Here is a 17566-nt window from a genome sequence, read left to right as displayed (position 1 = left end):
TCAGGCACCGGAAGGGAGAGAGGCTCGAAAAACCTGCTGTTCCATCTCGTCAGCCCAGCCTTGCAGAACGCTTAGTTACGAAGAAGGGTGGGGTTGGCAGTGAACTTTCCATGGAGAGGGGCCCCACACCACCGCCACAAAATCCCCTCCTCCCTCCCTCCCTCCCTCCCTCCCTCCCTCCCTCCCTCCCTCCCTCCCTCCTTCCTTCCCTCCCTTCTTTCCACCCTCTCTCTCTAAAATCCTTGTTGTCCTGGCTGGCTTGCAACTTGCTACATAGAGGTCCCACTGGCCTCAAGTTCAGAGATCTTTGCCCCTCAAATGCCGGGATTAAAATGGTATCGCACCACGCCCGCCTCTTTCTTTTTGAGACAGGATCGCACTGGACTCATGCTGGCCTTGAACTTGCTAAGTAACCAAGGATGGTCTCAAACTCCTGATTCTTCCTGCCGCCACTGCCCAGCTGTTGAGAACACAGAGAAAAGCCACCATGCCCAGACTAACGTGTATCCGCTGACAATAAACAGTTTATCAGACACCGACATTTTATTTCTCAAGATGGAAAGAGACCAGCAGGGGGGACTCAACCCCACGCAGTGAGGTTAGCGGGTCACTCGCGGTAGTCCTCCCAGGGCCGCGTCCCAGGGTCACATCGATGTGCTGCCAAGCAGGGAGCCCTTCCAGTGGCCAGTGAAGGAGGTAGCGTGGTCTCCAAGGAAATGGGAAAGGACTTGGTGACATACGGAGTGGAGAGGTGCCGGCTGAGGGGGGCGGCTAGAAAGACCACTCTAGGCACGGTCCCACAAAGCCAATGGGACAACAGGGGACTGATCTTAAGAAACGGGGCGGGGTGAGGGGAGAGCGTGCTGGAGAGCTGGGGTTCTGAGGGAGACAGGGCTCAGGCTACAGCGATGGAAGACTGTGCAGCCACGGGGTGACTCTCTCTCAGTGCAACAACCAGAGGCCGAGGCCAGCCAGGGAGGTGAGGGGGAGGAGGGCCAGCGCAGGTGTGGGCCTCGGGGCTGGGCTGTTGCAGTTGTCCTTGTCACAGCAGGTGGTGTTGTAGTTCAGGCCCAGCTTGTGGTTGGTTTGGTTGAAAACCTCCCGACAAGGCTCCTCTGGTGTGCCACAGCGCAGGTTAGAGAAAACCCACATCTTCCCTAGGGGCCGGAGCCAACCGAGAGGGGGTCAGGGGTCAGCACCGCCAGCTTGCCCGTGTCCACTGGTCCCCCTCTTCCTTCCCAAAGCTGCTTGGCTCCACCCTTCCCCTCTCTGCTCAGTCTGACCATCCCTCCCGAGTGTGAGCCGCAACCCTGCCTCTACTTCCAGCACCCCCTTCCACGGGGCGCTCACACAGACGCAGTGTCTGCAGACACAGGTCAGCGCCTGGCACATAATCATCTTTGGCCGCACGCTGTCACCCCTGTAGCTCTCTGTCCCTGCCTTGGATGGGCCTCAGTCCCAGATGTTTCTCCCGCCTGGCCCCTCCCTCCCAGAAGAGGAGACTTTACCAAGGTACACGTTTGTGGTCAGGCATCTTTGGCCTGGCTCCAGGCGGCAGGACTGGCGATCCACACACCCCAGCACGGGGACCTTGTAGCAGGAGTGACACCTAATGTCAGCTGGGGAGGAAAGGAGTCAGGCTGAGGTGAGGGGAAGGCTGAGGTGAGGGGAAGTTCTGAGTTAGGGGGAGGGGGGAGAACTGTCCACCAAGCAGCCAGCGTCTCTGACCTGCTTTGTTCACAGGGACAGAGCAGGTGGGGGCGGAGAGGGCGTTGTGTGGAGGTGTCTGTTCTGCGAGTGGAAGGCACACACCCTTAAATACCTTCCTCCACCCAGCCTGTTTGGGATAGATGAGTCAAGAACTGTAATAACAAAACTCGGGGTTGGGGGTGGCCGGGATATGGGGAAAGCTCGGCGACAGAGGCTGGGGGAAGAGGGATGAGACTCGGGATGGAAAGAAAGAAGAAATTATGAAGTGTGGGAGTCACCGGTGCCTTCAGAGATGGCCTGGGACCGAGGCCGTCAGAAAGCCACCTGCGGCCAGCTTTAGAAGCTGACAGGGCTTGGGGAGGATCAGCCCTGAATGAGTGAGTCCTCTCTAGCAACTGTTCTGGCTCTCGCTGTATGGAAGAAGGGACAGTACCCGTGAGGCGTGTCACTGGGTTGTCTTATCACCTAACAAAAGCGGAGAGTGGGTGCCGAAGGTGGCATGCCAGGATCCTGTGCTGGCCAACTTCAGGTCTGAGCGTGCAAAGTTGCCTATAAGGAAGGTTGGCTCCCCGCAGCACCGGGTGGAGGGTCCTGGTGTACCTCCAGGAAACCCATCTCCCTCAGGGGTAAGTGCTCTGGCATCTTCTCTCCAGGAGGCTCAGGGAGGGTCTCTGATTCTTTGGGAAGGCTGTGAGCGGTCACTGGAACCACCCAGGAGGCTTTGCATCCCAGGCAGACAGCGGGGAATGCAGCAATGTCAGGCAGGAAGGAGCAGGCTGAGAAGGGCCATTGCAGAGCACCTCAGTGCCTGAGGTGGGCGGAGGAAGGAGCGCTAGGTCCTGGAGAACTGCGTGTTGGAATGGGGCTGGCCAGGGAGAGTGTCCAGGGAGGAAGGCACGCTGCAGTGGGAACAAGAGGTCTAGAGCCATGGCATGTCAGAAGACTGGACCAGGGGAAATGGGAGCCAGGAGGAGGAGACCGCAGTGAAGACCTGCGTCCTTAATAAAGGATCAAAGGCCCAGGTGTGACGCTTGTGTAACCCCAGCATTTAGGAGGAAGAGACAGATGGGAGGACCAGGAGTTCAAAGCCAGCTTTGGCTACACTGTTAGGGTCCAAGAATAATCTACCACAAAGACAGGGTTCAAGCAAGCCAAAAGTTAAAAACAACAAGAAAACAAAACAAAACAAACAAACAAAAAAAACAAAACCGTGATATGTGAGGGAGGCCCCAGGTTTGGAGATCCAGACTGCAACCTTGAGGCAGGAATAGCAGTCAGTTTTAAAGGGAAAAACCGCAAAGAGACAGCTCCCGAGTCCCGCCCAGTCATAATATAATAGGGGAGAAGCCGAGAAGCAGTTGGGAACTTTCCATGGTGGAACACTTTCAGCCTATTAGGGAGTTCTGGCGGCTTGCTCTGGGCTAACCAGTCAGAAGGGGGGGGATGTTTGCGGTGTAGCCTCATTCTAGACATCTGTATGAGGGAGCTGAGGGCCACCGCAGCTCAGCCTCAGGAAATTGTGGGTAGTGACTGAGGGCAGAGTGGCAGACTAGGACAAAATGGAGTTCCTGCTGCTAAGTGGGATCTAGCAACACAAGACTCTGCCAAATAAATGAATAAATAACCATAAATAAAAACTAAGTAAAGAAATGAAGGGAGGTAGAGGAGGAAAGGGAAGGAGAAGGCAGGGAAAGGAAGGAAGAGAAAAGGGCCCAATACACTCAGACATCTGGTCCTAGAGGCATAGGGGAGACTAAGCCAGGTAGGGTTGGGGTGGGGCCCGGGGCCCTGGGCGAGCTCACCTGAGACCCAGCAGCAGAGCAGGGTTGACAGGGCGAGCAGCAGCAGGCGTTTCATGGCGAGGCTGAAAATGGTCACAGCCCCAGAAGCTGATGGGAGTTGTCAGGGATCTAGCTCTGAGAGCAGCCTTTTCAGAGTTTATAATCCCAAAGGCCCCTCCCTTCCAGGCCTCTGCCCTGTGTGGTACCTCCCTCCCAATTTATACCCAGCTAACCAGAGAGAAAGATCAGAGGTGGGGAGGGTCCAAGCAGGCCTGGGAGGGGAGAGGAGATGAGACAGGGGGATGGACGGGGGAGGACACGTGTCACTAGTGGCCAACTCCATTTTGGATCTTGGCTTTAGGACCCCCCGACTGAGGGCCCCACAGCCCCGAAGCAGCATCAGAAAAGTCTCTGTGACTTAAACAGGCACAGGGCCAGCTCCTGCTAGTTCCTAAGAAGTGAGCAGTGGGTTGTAGCCTGAACTGATCATCAACTTTGGGTCCCTGGAGGCGGGGAGACATTGGTAAGGGCCATGCAGGCAGAATTGGATGAAATGGACTGGAATGATGTAGATTCATTCCCCCGCCCTGTCTTCCAACTGATGCCCAGCCACAGGATAAAGTTTGTGACATCACGGAGGGTTTCTGTGATGTCATAGGTATCAGCGGGGCAGAGGCTGTGCATCCTGAAGGACCACACCAAGAAGCTATGGATGCCCTCACGCCACTGCGCTTGGGCTTGGGTTTGGGAGGAGCACCTTGGGTAGGGAGGAGCATCTGGGCACCCGGAGGTGAGATGAGAGTAGAGAATAGAGTCATGCACTGAGAATTCCTTTATGTCATCTGTTGTTTTAGCCACCTTCAATGTATATATTTGGTTCTCACAACGCTTTCATCTCCATTTCCCTGGCGAGGGGACAGGCAGAGGTGACTTGCTCACATCACCCAGCTACTGTGTGGCAAAAATCAGGATCTGAACGCAGGAAACTGAACTTCAGAATTTGTGGGACTGGGGGGGGGGGTCCTGTTAGTTTGCAGAAGAAGCGCAGAGCCTTTGCGAAAGGTCCCGGGCACAAATTCTAAACAGTTTTGAAAGATTTGAAGACTGCTAGCTGGTTTATGAGGATTTCTAGAAGGATCCAGGAATTGGTGGCCTCGCTCGCGCTCTTATCTGTGCCCCCAGTCCCGTAGTAACCCCATCCCTGCCCCTCTGCGTCCCTCTTCCCTCCGGTCTCCCTGCTGACTCACTCGGCCTCTGCCTACCATGCCCCAGCCATGGCCCTGGTCCTGCAGCTGCTGCTTCTGTTGCTCTCAAGGGTCCAGGGCGATCCCCAGGGTAGGCTATCCCTAGGGAGCTGTGATGGGTCGAGACAGACTGACAGACTAGGGAGGGGGCTGCATATAAGACCCAGAATGGTAGGTAGAAGGGTAGAGGAAAGGGTGGGGGGAGAGAAAGACAGAGACAGAGACAGAGAGAGATCTAGTAAACTAGCCCTAACGCCCTCCCTCCTCCACCTTCCCTAGTTATTCTGAAGGGCAGCCCTGGGGACAGGGTGAATCTCTCCTGCATAGGGGTCTCAGACCCCACCCGCTGGGCTTGGGCGCCTAGTTTTCCGGCATGCCAGGGCCTCTCTAAAGGGCGCCGTCGGATCCTGTGGGCCTCCTCGAGCGGACCCCCAGCCGTGTTCGCGCACTTCTCCGGCCGCCTGCGTTCCCTGGACACTGGCATCAAGCGGCTGGAGCTGGTGCTGAGCGCCGGGGACTCTGGCACCTTTTTCTGCAAAGGGCGCCAAGAGAATGAGAGCCGCACAGTGCTTCAGGTGTTGGGGGACAAGGCAGACTGCAGGGCTTCGGGATCTAAACACGGTAGGTCGAGGCTCAGATGCAGAGGGGCACTTGGCTTGGACACACAACTCTGGACAAAATACGGGGCAGAGTCTTGTAGAGAGGGAGAGCCAGTCGGACCCTGTGGTCATACTCCTGACCTCAGCACCCCTCCCCTCTTCGCGCATCTCCCCAGGTTCCGGGTATCCCAAGGTCCTGATTGCTCTGTTGGTCCTTGGGCTGATGCTGGGACTGGGTGCCTGGGGCTTGGTCTGGTGGCGGCGCAGGTGAGCACTGGAGGCGGAGCCTGGCTTAATACAGGGTGTGGCCAGTCACGGCGGCGGGGGGGAGGGGACGGAGAGATGTGGGGCAGAACCCCAACCTTAGCAAACAACAAGAAGTGTCTGGAGGCTTGGCGGCTTCTGGAAGGCGAGAGGTCAGCCGTTGGGTGCTAGACTACAGGGTGCTAGGCCACAGGCTGGAGTAGGGAGCCCAGACATCAGGAACCAAACTAGTAGGGGCCGAAAGCCCAGAGAGTGGGCGGGACCTGGTCCCGGAGGAACCTAAGTTGTTTTGCTGGTCGGAGACTGTAGTTTGCACAGCTCTCACTGGCGCCGCCTGCGGCCGAGGAACCAGTAGGACGAGATTGGTGACTCTCCAAGGACTTCCTTACAGGCGCTCGCCCCCGCCCCCGCCCCCGCTCCCGCCTCCGCCTCGACCACTCCCCACATTTGGTGAGCTTAACGGCACCCCCATTTTTCTCTCTCTCCTACCCGAACGATCCCTAGCCCTGAATTCTTGAGTCTGAGTCCTTGCCCGGGGGCAGACGAAGTTGGTCATTTTCTCTTCATCCTTCAGCTTTGACCCTCCCTTCCCACTTAGCTCCAGTCACAAATGCTGAGCCGCAGCCGCCGTTAGAACAGGAGTCCAAGAGCTCGGGCCACCTGGACCAGGAGCCGGTAAGGGCCTGCGGATAGGACGGCCTTAGGCCAGAATCCCGGAGAAAGAGGGGGGGGGGGGAGCCTAGCTCGGTTGCTGTGGGGCAGCCGTGCAATCCCAGCACCCCGGAGGTTTATGCAGGAAGATGGAGCCCAGACTTTGCTGCAGTCTCCTCTGCCCACGGCGGGGAGGAGGAAGGGGTTGATTCTAAGCTAAGGGGTCGGATCGCCAAGACCATCTTGCCTTTCCCCCTCTACCTCCTCAGAGCCTGCACTACGCTGATCTGGACCACTCTGTCCTCGGGGGGCACCGCCGGATGTCCACGGTGGTTCCCGAGGATGCCTCCACTGTCTATGCGGTTGTAGTTTAAAGGGAAGTCCTTGCTCTCAAAGCCGGGGAAGGGGGGGGGGGCACCATGGACAGAGGCACCGGTTAGCAGTCTGGATACCTGGGCTGTCTCTGCAGCGGTTCTTTCTCAGCCACTACCAACTCCCTTAGAACACCCTTCCTTCTCCACCAATGCCCTCTCTATAGATGGCCAAGCGGTCGTGAGTCTTAACTCCAATGGATACCGCGTCAGTTCCCCTTTCCAAACACGCATTTTGAACTTAACCACCCGCCTCCTTTTCCTGCCTCGCTCCACTCCCCAGGCTCATCGGCTGCAGCTGCTCATCTGCTGTCTGTAAGGTTGCCAGTGATGTCCTAGGCCCCATGGTAACATTCACGGACTTGGCCTTAGATCACCCCTCTTTAAACCCTGGTTTACTTTGTTGCTAAAACCTTCCTTCTAGAAGACTTGCAACTCTGCCTCTTTCTTCCTCCTCCTTACTCCTCTTCTAGAAAGCGAGCCAGCCCCCGGCCCCTTTCCCTCCAACCCAGATCTCAGAGCAAGCACACCCTGTCCAGCTGGCCTCAGGTATTTTACACAAGGCATATCAGAACTGACTTAGTCATTACCCAAACTATTCCCTGGCCCCTCCTCTGCAGTCTCATGACCAACCCAAATTGCCCAAGCCAGAAACTGGGAGTCAGAGGACACCAAGTCCTCCTCTCCCACACAGGGATCTACAAAGCTCCCCCCCCATCTTTCCTTTAAAAACAGGCTCTCCTGTAGCTGAGGCTGGCTTTGAACTCCTGATCCCCTGGTCTCCACCTTCAGTGCTGGGAGTTACAGGCCTGTCTCATCTTAGTGTCACTGCCAAATCTGTACCTGTCTCCATGTCTAGTGCTGCCACCAGAATGCACTCTCATGGTTACCGCATGGGCGGCCCACAGTCCCTTCTGGTCCTCCTGCCCTCCAGAGGATTCACCCCTGCTCCTCTCCTGGGAATAGGGCCAGGCTTTGGGGACAGGTGCTGCTTTGTGTACGCTTAGGCTAATCTGTCAATTCCTGTGTCACGAGCTCACCTTAGATTCCAACACTCATTGCCCCAGTGAGATAAATCCCATCTCCCAGATCCCTTCTCCCTCTTCCCCACTTCCTGCCTCGGTAATTATTTATCCTGGGGATTTCACTCAAATGTAGCCTTTTCCTGGGAATACTGCTCCTCATCGCAAATGCTCGCCCACTCGCGCACAAACATCGATGCCCTAGAAGCCCCTCTGGTCCTTCTCATAGAAAGCGACTCCTGAAAACCGTCTTAGTATAACCTGTCTGCCTAACCCCTTGAGTTCTCTGTGAAACCTCAGTACGTGGATGAAAGCGTGTCCTGGATAACACGGCTGTTTATCGAACGGAAGTGGACTGGCAATCTGCCAGGGTCTGAATCACCAGACATTCAGAAAGCGATCTGCCCATATCATGCAATCCCCCTTTCTGTCCTGGGATAAATACTCCCCACCACAGTCTCTTCCTCCTCTTGGTACCTGAGCCCTACAACAGGGCCGGGGAGTGAGACCTGGGGCACACAAAGAGGCCTGAGGCCGACTTCAGGTTCCAGCCCCACCCCATCCCTTTCTCCCAGTGAGACATCAGCCACAACCCCACCTAAAAGGCCCATTTCATTTTATTGGTTTTGACAGAGAGGACTCGCCCAGTGGCTCCTGTCCTTTGTTCCACACTAAGTCCTCCCTTGTCCTGGGGCACGTCTCCACCACTACCTCCTCCCCACCCTCTATTACCTGAATCTACCCCTACGTGGTCCAAGCCCAGGCCCTCAGCAGTGGGGGCGGGTGCTGAGCACCAGGCAGAGGGAGCTGAGGCCGGCACCGGCCTTCTCCAGTTCTGAGCAGGACACGGGTACCAGGGTGACGTCAGAGAGCTTCTGCAGACCCTGTGGGGAGGACACCGAAGGTGTGGATACCAGAGCCACGCCCCCCCACCCCCAGCCGGCTCCTAGTGGCCCCACCCAGGTTTCTGGAGAAAGGCTCCCTTCTTCCTTCCACTGGGAAAGACAGACTTCTTTCTCTGGTTGGTGGAGTTTGCCCCTCCCTCACCTCCTGGCTGTTGGGCAGGTCCCCACCTCCACGGTGCAGGAGGAAAGGGGTGGCACCGGGCAACCCAGGGCGCAGAAAGAGACAGTCAGCTGCTGCGTCATCAGGGAGGGTCAGAGAGGCGTAGGGGTGATCGGTCAGAGCTGCCATTGCCTGGAGAGAGGAAGTGGGTGTTGAGTTCTCCACAACCGAGCTTGCCTGACCTAGCACCAAGTAAAGGCTTGGGACAAGGGTTACATTTGTACGATAATGACAGCAAATATGTAACGCCAGCCGTGCCGGGCACAGTCGGTCTCAAGGTCTCAAACACTCGTAGCCACCGTTTGTTTACTTTTGCGGGCCCTCCCCCAACTCCTTTCTTCTGCACCCCTTGTTTCCTAGGGTGTCCCCTTTGTGTTAGTGAGGACAAGGGCTGGGAGCAGTCCCCGGAGCTAGCCAGAGTCCCTGCCGCCCCTGCCCTGAGCCACGCCCACTTCGTGGGCCACGCCTCCACCACCAGCCCTGTCCCCGCCTCACCCTGACAGCTTTTTGGGCAGCTTCGCTGCTTCCAGCCACCACAGTGCGGGGTCCCCCCATGCCGCAGAGGCCGCGCAGGTGTGAGGCTCCCGAGACCGGCACGGTGGAGACGGCGAAGTCCTAGGCGAGCAGGAGGGTTTAGGGTGCATCAAGAGCAAGCCCTCTGGCGCGCGCGCACACACACACAAAAACGCGCTCTAGGCGAGCAGGAGGGTTTAGGGTGCACCCGGAGCCCAAGAGCAAGCCCTCTGGCGCGCACACCGCCGGCGCGCTCTCCCCAAACTACCCTGGCTCCTCACCCGGAAGGTGTCTGCCACGATCTCGGCTCCTCGGTGATTGGTCCACTTGGAGAGACCTACGAAAAACTCCCGGCCTGAGCCCGGGAGGACACGCGGGTTCGAAGGCCAGAGTTGAGTTTGGAATCAAGATCTGAGATCGCTTGGTCTCCCAAACTCTGCTTCTCCCTGCCCAGCCCCCCCCCGGGGGGGTCGTCTCGTCTCACCCGTGAAGAGGACGTCGGTGCCGTCCAGCGTCGCGCTCTCGTCCCCCACCTCCACAATTCGGAGCCCCAAGTCCTGCAGGGCCTGGCGGACCCCATCAACCTGGGAGAAGGGAGCGGAGGGGCTGGGACATCCGCAGCTCCCTCTTTGCTGTCAGCCCCAGACATCCAGCCTCCGCCCCCACGCCCGCCCGCCCCCGTCCCCCCCAACCCCCGCGCAATGCTGTCCCCCTCCGCCCGCCCGACGGACACACCCCCCACCCTGCCGCTCACCTCGGGCCTACGCGCTGGGCTCCAGGGCCGCGTGATGAGGGCCGTGTCTCCTTGGATCACGGCCGTGTCACCGAGCAGCGGTCCCAGCGGCAGGGATTCCTCGGGAGGCAGTTCGAGCAGCTGCAGCCCTAGCCGCTGCCTCAGTTTACCTCCCAGCACTCCATGCTCCCTCTGGGCTTTCGCCAGGTCCAGAGCCGGGAGACCAGCCCCCGCGCCCTCCCCGGATGCCAGGCTCTCGGGGACACCCCGGATCAGGGCATGGGAACAGCGACCCAGCCCCTCCCCCGGCGTCCCCATCCCATCCACTCAGACGCCCCTTCCAGCCAAGCTGATGTCAGTTCTCTCTTTGGCTTCACTCGTCTGGGAGAAGAGACGGGAGGGGGAGGGGAGCAGCGGAGAGAGACACGCAAAGAAGAGAAGGGGTGGGGGAGTGTTAAGAGCCCCTGGGTCTTCCTCCCGCCACCTCCAGGCGCCCCTCCCACTCTGCCCCACCCCCCTCTTCCAGGCCTCCTTGCCCCGGGGACCCCGCTCGGCCTCCTCTCAGCGGGGAATCTGCTTTAAGAGGCGCCCGAGGAACGGGACTCGGATCCTTAATCTCCCAAACACCTGTTGCCCCTGCTCGGGGGGCTCCGCTCGGTCCCTGCCCCGCGCCCCCTCCTGGCAGCCGCTAGGATGCGCTCAGTCGCCAAAAATGCGGCGGCCCCGCCCCCTTAACCCTCAGCTGCTCGCAGCGGGAGGGACCCGAAGTCCTGCCAGGGACCCTCGGAGGCGAAGGGACGGGAAGAGAAAGCTGGGCAGCGGATCGGGGCCCCCGGGACGTGGAAGCCACGGATGCTCGCAGGAGAAAGGGAGGAGAGCGGCAGGCCGGAGGAATTCGGGTCTGAGGAGTTAAGCGTCCTCCCTCCCCACCCTGGCTGATCACGCTGCCCTTCGAGCGACCCGGCACAAGCCAGACTTTACTCCCGGAGGACTGGGAGAGGTCTCAAACGAAATCCGGAGGGCGGGGAGCCCGGGGAGGGGGGGCGTGGAGCCCCTCCTGGCTTCAGGACTGGGTACCCCTGTCCACCTCCCACCAAAGTCCACCCCGCCCGGCTCCTCGTCCAGGCGCAGGCTATTCTCACACTGCGTCCGGCGCAGGCACCGACGCAGCGCCCCCAAACTGCAGCCCCTCCATACCGTTCGGGGACAGTCCCCCCCGCCACCTCCCCGTCTCCAGACTCACCACCAGCGGCCACCACCACTCGCGCGGCGCTGTGATTTCGGCCTTGGCCCCACCCCCAGAGGAGAGAGTTGGATGCAGATGGGAACCCGAGTTTTCAAGCTGGGGAGGCCACGAGCTTGGGCTCTCGAGGGGTTTCCCTGGGTAGACGAGCTCACACACGGCGGTGGGGCGGGGGCGCGATGGTCTGGCGGCTCCGGGGCATTGTCTAAGCGGGACGGGGCGGGACCTTCCGAGACCACGCCCATTCCGCCCTGCTAGGCCGCGCCCATTCCTCTAGGACTGAGCGCCCACCCGCCCACCCACCCTCCACTCCCCCTGAACTCCCGGCACCGCCCCAAGAGCGCTGCCCAGGCCCACTCAGATCCGGCTGCGGGGCTGCAAGCAGGAGGTGGACCGCACAACAGCCCTCTAACGGACGGACGGATGCAGAACATGGCAGCCCCTGCACAAACATTGCCTCCCTAATTCCTGGCAGATGCCCTGGGCTTAAGACCACAGACCCTTCGTGCCCACTACACGGTAAGCCCAGTTTGTGCAAAAACAAACAAAAGAAAACCCAAACCAACAGCAGATTTTCATTCTGTATTTTATTACCGAAACACGTGGTCCTACCCACCCCACCCCACAATAAAAATGTTATTTACCCTTGGTCGCCTATCCGTTACCCCACTCCTCCCCCCAGGCCTACACTTGTGCCCCGGACTTCCTGACCGCTGGCTATTCTGGAGTGTGTCCATTCGGGAGCCTCGCAGAGCGTCTATGGCAAGCAGAGAGGGTGCATGAGCCTTCAGAAGGCGCTCATTTCAGAGCCTTGGCCACCTGCTCATAGGCCAGCTCTATCTCCTCGTCGTCCGGACAGGTGGAGGCGAACTCTTCCCGAGCGTACGCGTTGCTCAAGTACCGATGCACTCCACGGAACGCCTCTGGGATGGTGAAGCCTCTGTACTTCTTACACACCACCTGGACGTTGGAGAGAAGTTGGCACGTTAGCCCCAGGGGAGTCGAGCTTGCTGTGTTCTGGAGCTGTCGGACTTTGTCTTCCTCCAGGGTCTTCCAAGACTACCTCGCCGCTTAACACATATTTTTGTTACTGTTGTTTTCAGACAGGTTCTCTCTACGTAACCCAGGTTGGCCCGGTCTCTGGAACCTTCTGTTGCAGCCTGAGAGTTGGAGCTACAAGTTCCAACTGTGCCTCAAGTCTTTAAAATTTCTATTTTTACATTTATTTTTATTTCATGTGGATGAGAGTTTTGCCTACAAGTATGATGGTGCACCAAGTGTGTGCAGTGTCTGTAAAGGCCACAGGAGGGCGTCAGATTCACTGGGATGCATTACAGATGGCTAGCTGCCGTGTGGGTGCTGGGAATTGAACCCGGGTCCTCAGGAAGAGCGGCCAGTGCTCTTCATCACTGAGTCATCCCCCCAGCCACATTAGAGTTCTCTTACTAATTGCTTCTTTATTTCTTGTTTTTGTTTTTTGAGACAGGGCTTCTCTGTATAGCCCTGGAATTCGCTCTGTAGACCAGGCTGACCTCAAACTCAGAGCTCTGCCTGCTTCTGCCTCCCGAGTGCTGGAGTTAAAGGCTGCTCCACCACCGCCCGGTTTCTTATGATTCATATCTAAGCTCCATTTGAATGGCTTGCTCGACTTTTCATTTGTCTGAAACGCCAGTATTAATAGCCTGCTCCTTTCCAGACCAAACACCTGTGGTTCAACTTTTCTCCCCTTAACTAACGACATGGTGAGGCATGTCGTTAATCCCAGCACTGGGAGGACTAGACAGAAAAGCCCTGTCTCAAGAAACCAAAATAATAATAATAATAGAGAAAGATGGGCTAAAGACACAGCTCAGCAGCGAAGAACACTCACTACTATCGTAGGAGTCCAGAGCTTGATTTCCAGCAAGCTGTGTAAGCTCCAGGTTCAAGGGCTCTAACTCCCTGCACCTGTACTCACATGTAATTAAAAATGAATAAACGTCCCACTCCCTCACCCCCCGGGGATGTGCTTAGGCCTGGGTTCCATTTCCAGTTCAAGACCGCATGCATGCACAGGGGAATAGATAATTAGCAAAGTGTAACACTATTTTTGTAGTGAATTCTGTCTCTTTTTTCATTTGATTTTCAGGTCATGTGTCATTACCTTGATACAAAAGGTTTTTTTGTTTTGTTTTGTTTTTTGAGACAGGGTCTCACTGTATTGTTTTGGAGCCTGTCCTAGAACTTGCTCTGTACACCAAACTGGCCTTGAACTCACAGAGATCCGCCTGTGGGCAAGAACTAATTGAATGTCATTTGATTCTTTTCTCTTCTTTGTTTTTTTCTTTTCTTAGGAGGGAGGAGACCATCATTATTTGAAACAGTGTTTCCTTCTGAAGCTAAGGCTGATACCAGCCTTCCTACCTCAGCCTGGAGAATGCTGAGGGTCACAGGAAGGAGCCACTTTGCCCGGCTCTCTCAATCCCTAGGGCCACTCATTATTCAGTTGGTGGGGCAGTGATGATGGGCCTATGCGTTACTAAATTACACTGTAGCTTTAAGGCTGTGACAGAAACATGGGAAACGGCAGCTCATGTCTTCCTTGAGAGGAAATGGGAGGCCTAGTTACATAGAGAGTTACCGTGTAAACTTTGGACAATCCTGCTTTGTTTAAACTTTAGATTTGGCAATGATACAGATGCAGGAAAAGCCTTCTTGTAAGTAGCCATGGACATAAACATAAACACACACACACACACACACACACACACACACAGAGGCGCCCACAGAAAATCTGGAGTGTCACTCTTTTTTTTTTTTTTTGGTTTTTCGAGACAGGGTTTCTCTGTGGCTTTGGAGGCTGTCCCGGAACTCACTCTGTAGACCAGGCTGGCCTCGTGGAGTGTCACTCTTGATCAGACACTGTATAACCATGGCTTGTATCATCCAGTGTAATTCTCCTAATTGACAACTACTAAGCGATAGGCTGGTGTCCCTGGGCAGGGTCCACCATTGGTAACCTACAGAAACTGTTCTAAGAAAGGTGTCACCTTGGGATGCTGAGATTGCTCCACTGGGTGAAATCACTTGCAGCTAAGTCAGGTGACCAAGAGTTGGGTCTTTAAGATCCACACGGTGGGTGGAGAGAACCGACTCTCAAATTGTCTTGTGACCTCCACACCCCATTTGTGCCCCGCCCACTTATAATAAATAAAAGGTAATTTTAGGAGGCTTTTACCTGAAAGATTCATTCCATCCCCTCCTACCACAGTGACTACCCACCTGTACAATGTGAAGCTTTGGTAACAGGTTACAGTCGGCCAGGGTGAGCTCATTGCCATCCAGAAACTTCCTCTGAGAGACGCCCTCGTCCTCGGCGCTGGTCTCATCCACTTCTTCTGGGAGGGGGGATGTCAAGTAATTATCTAGAACCTTCAGAGCTTTCAGGAGCCCCTTCTCCAGGTCTGTGAGAGAGAGGGGAAGCTGATTAGAACCTTCAACACTGGGGAGACAGTGTACCCAAGGAGAGCCATCGAGCTGTGCGGACACGGCTCAGAGGTAAAGCACCTACTGAGCATGTGTGAGACCCTGATTTAAAAAAGAAAAAAACCCAACAGCACCATGTATGCTATTGTTAGATTGTGTGTCAAAGATGTGTGTGTCCAGATGTCTGCATGTGTGTGGAGGTCAGAGGTCAATACCCAGTGTTTTTCTCGATGACTCCATCTTTCCCTTCTTTCAGATCTCTGTGTATATTTTTGTTTAAGTGCAAGTGTGTGAGCCTGTAGGAGCGCATGTATACCCTGTGCATGCAGGAGCCTGAGGAGGACAGCAAAAGGGAGTCAGATTCCCAAGAACTGGAGTTACAGACAGCTGTGAGCTGTCACGTGGGCGCTGGGAGCCAAACCCTGGTCCTCTGGAAGAGCCGTGAATTCTTTCTTTTTTTTTTTTTTTGGTTTTTTGAGACAGGGTTTCATTGTATTGTTTTGGACACTGTCCTGGAAGAGCCATGAGTGCTTTTAGCCATCTTTCCAGTCCCCACTGTATTTTATACAAGGTCTCTCCCTGAACCTAGAGCTCACCGGTCTGACTAAACGGCCCCCATCTAAGCCTCCTCCTGTCTCTGCCTCCTCAGCACCAGGGTTAGAGTAGCTGCCCATCCTGCCTGGAATTTCACCCGGCGCTGTGCATCCAAACTCAGGTATTCATACTTGCGTGGCAAGCGCCCTACTAATAGACCGAGCCACTTCTCCAGGCCCCGGCTTGTGACTTATTCCCCCAAGCGCTAGAGACTGAGTGCAGGGTTTCACACACTAGCCAAGCTCCGCACGCTGAATCACGCCTCAACCTCCTAGTCTAACCAATCTACAAGGAAAATCTCAGTCAGCCCAGGAAATGGATGCTATCCCACTTACAGATCTGCAAGCAGATTTAGACAGGTGCAGAGGCCTTCTCAGAATCAACCCAACTCGATTCCACCAAAAGCCAAAATAAAGTTATGTAAAAAACAGTAAAACAGCCGGGCATTGGTGGTGCACGCCTTTAATCCCAGCACTCGGGAGGCAGAGGCAGGTGGATCTCTGTGAGCTCGAGGCCAGGCTGGACCGACAGCCTCGAAAACAATACAGAGAAACCTTGTCTCGTAAAACCAAAAAAAACAAAAAACAAAAAACAAAAAAAACAGTAAAACAACAACAAAAACTGTCTGCAAGTCTGGTAATGCTGCAGTACATGTAGGGGCGTGTGGGGGGCATACATGAAGGTGCACTTTAAAAATGAACTCTAGAGGGGCTGGAGAGATGGCTCAGAGGTTAAGAGCACTGACTGCTCTCCCAGGAGTCCTGAGTTCAATTCCCAGCAACCACATGGTGGCCCACAACCATCTACAATTCAATCCGGTGTCCTCTTCTGGCATATAGACAGAACACTGTATATGTAATAAATAAATAAATCTTTAAAAAAATGAACTCTAGAGCCAGGCGGTGGTGGCGCACGCCTTTAATCCCAGCACTAGGGAGGCAGAGGCAGGTGGATCTCTGTGAGTTTGAGGCCAGCCTGGTCTACAGAGCGAGTTCCAAGAACTAAGCAGAGAAACACCGTCTAGAAAACAAAAACAAAACAATTCTAGAGGGAGGGGAGATGGTTTGGTGGGTACCAGCACATGCTGTATAAGCAGGAGAACCTGGGGCTGGAGAGAAGGCTCAGCAGTTAAGAGCACTGGCTGCTCTTCCAGAGGACCTGGGGTTTGATTCCCAACATCTGTAACTCCAGCCCCAAGGAAGCTGACACTGTCATCTGGCCTCCTCAGGCTCTGAGCACAGGTAGACATTCAGGCAAATAACTCGCATACATAAAAATAAATTTTAAAAATCTCTAAAAACAAAACAACCCCCAACCCCCCCAAAAGTCTTGGCAATGAGACAGCAGAGAAGCAGAGGGGAAGCTGCAATGGAGGTCCAGGAGGGGTCTGAGAACATCTGCTCCAGCGCCCTGACAGCCAAACCCCAGGGGCCTCTGGTGCCTCTTAACCAGGAGGCTCTTCCAGGACCAAAGCCTCTGCTCCGCGAGACTCACTGTCATTGAGTGCCGGGTTTGAGTTCTTGATGTAGGCAGAAAACTTGGCAAATATGTCCAGCCCCGAGGTGTTGGACTCAGGGTTCAGGGCGGCCAGCTTTGGGTACCTGGAAGGCAGCGGGAGGGAGAAGGTAGAGCCCTTTCTGGAGGGGACTCAGCCCTACCGCTTCCCTCCATCTTTGTTCTCCAAAGCCCCCCAGCTCCGTCTCCTCTTCCCAATGCCCCTGTACCTGGGAGGGCACAGCACGGCCTCCAGGAATTCCTCGATCTTGTTGGTGTCTGTGTGTACTTCAGTGCCGTACAGCAGGAATGGGAGCTGTCCGCCCGGGCAAAGTTTCTGAACGGTCTCGGTCCGTCTGGAGAAGGGGCCAGGCGTCAAGAGAGGAAAAGGGCATCAGAGACAGAGACAGGGACGCCGAGATGCAGGAGAAGTCCATTTGTCCCCGCTGAGCTTTAAGGCAGAAGGGCTCGCTCGCGTGGGTTAGCGCGTGCGTTAGCGTGTGCGTACATCTGCGCACGCATTTGCACAAGGGATGTTTAGAGGAACGGAAGTGGGCCCACCTCTTGGTGTCCACGGTGGTGACGTTGAAGGTGACTCCCTTGAGCCAGAGCACCATGAACAGTCTCTGGGAGAAGGGGCAGTTCCCAATCTTGGCCCCGTCACTGCCAGCCTGAAAAGCAACCCCAGCCCAGCATTAGGCCTGGTGCACCCCATCCTTACCAGGCGATTCTCTGACATACACACACTGCTGCACTCTCTGAGGCACCCCTAGTGCTGAGTTATTTTCCCCCTCTGGGGCCGGGTCAAACCTAGGAT

At 56.0% G+C, this 17566-nt stretch overlaps 4 protein-coding genes across 12 annotated transcripts in view; 1 reads left to right on the top strand and 3 right to left on the bottom strand.

The window, feature by feature from the left end:
* Window positions 1-524: 524 nt before the first annotated feature.
* Ly6g6c (lymphocyte antigen 6 family member G6C) lies at window positions 525-4035 on the bottom strand. Of its 2 annotated transcripts, XM_040732603.1 has the most exons (4): window positions 3725-4035; window positions 3513-3574; window positions 1509-1619; window positions 525-1157 (listed from the first exon to the last, which is right to left on the bottom strand). In XM_040732603.1, exons 1-4 carry the CDS (start codon window positions 3889-3891, stop codon window positions 943-945), a joined length of 555 nt encoding a protein of 184 aa, XP_040588537.1. In that variant the 5' UTR covers window positions 3892-4035; the 3' UTR covers window positions 525-942. The 2 variants fall into 2 exon arrangements, with proteins under 2 accessions (XP_040588537.1, XP_005086877.1); XM_005086820.4 differs by lacking the exon at window positions 3725-4035 and having other exon boundaries at window positions 3513-3701.
* Mpig6b (megakaryocyte and platelet inhibitory receptor G6b) lies at window positions 1156-7046 on the top strand. 8 transcript variants are annotated; one of them, XM_040732598.1, is made up of 6 exons: window positions 1156-1512; window positions 5015-5356; window positions 5511-5601; window positions 5990-6048; window positions 6173-6273; window positions 6519-7046. In XM_040732598.1, exons 1-6 carry the CDS (start codon window positions 1446-1448, stop codon window positions 6621-6623), a joined length of 765 nt encoding a protein of 254 aa, XP_040588532.1. In that variant the 5' UTR covers window positions 1156-1445; the 3' UTR covers window positions 6624-7046. The 8 variants fall into 8 exon arrangements, with proteins under 8 accessions (XP_040588532.1, XP_040588531.1, XP_040588534.1 ...); XM_040732597.1 differs by lacking the exon at window positions 1156-1512 and adding an exon at window positions 4040-4281; XM_040732600.1 differs by lacking the exon at window positions 1156-1512 and adding an exon at window positions 4063-4281 and having other exon boundaries at window positions 6197-6273.
* Window positions 7047-8241: 1195 nt separating this feature from the next.
* On the bottom strand, window positions 8242-11416 carry Ddah2 (dimethylarginine dimethylaminohydrolase 2). Its single transcript, XM_005086825.4, has 7 exons — window positions 11197-11416; window positions 9975-10334; window positions 9705-9804; window positions 9502-9575; window positions 9203-9322; window positions 8690-8839; window positions 8242-8526 (listed from the first exon to the last, which is right to left on the bottom strand). The coding sequence occupies exons 2-7, from the start codon at window positions 10269-10271 to the stop codon at window positions 8410-8412; spliced, it is 858 nt and encodes a 285-aa protein (XP_005086882.1). The 5' UTR covers window positions 10272-10334; window positions 11197-11416; the 3' UTR covers window positions 8242-8409.
* Window positions 11417-11766: 350 nt separating this feature from the next.
* Clic1 (chloride intracellular channel 1) overlaps window positions 11767-17566 on the bottom strand; it is an 8072-nt gene continuing 2272 nt past the window's right edge. The window contains exons 2-6 of the mRNA XM_005086827.4: window positions 17311-17420; window positions 16980-17105; window positions 16750-16856; window positions 14458-14639; window positions 11767-12156 (exon numbers count right to left, since the gene is read on the bottom strand). Of these exons, the coding sequence (XP_005086884.1) occupies window positions 11995-12156; window positions 14458-14639; window positions 16750-16856; window positions 16980-17105; window positions 17311-17420 (687 nt within the window). The 3' untranslated portion in view covers window positions 11767-11994. The remainder of the gene's footprint in view (window positions 12157-14457; window positions 14640-16749; window positions 16857-16979; window positions 17106-17310; window positions 17421-17566) is intronic.

This window comes from Mesocricetus auratus, unplaced genomic scaffold (assembly GCF_017639785.1).
Source record: "Mesocricetus auratus isolate SY011 unplaced genomic scaffold, BCM_Maur_2.0 Super-Scaffold_100027, whole genome shotgun sequence".
Classification (NCBI taxonomy): domain Eukaryota; kingdom Metazoa; phylum Chordata; class Mammalia; order Rodentia; family Cricetidae; genus Mesocricetus; species Mesocricetus auratus.
The sequence above is the reverse complement of the archived record's forward strand: the minus strand, read 5'-3'. Positions and strand labels throughout refer to the sequence as shown.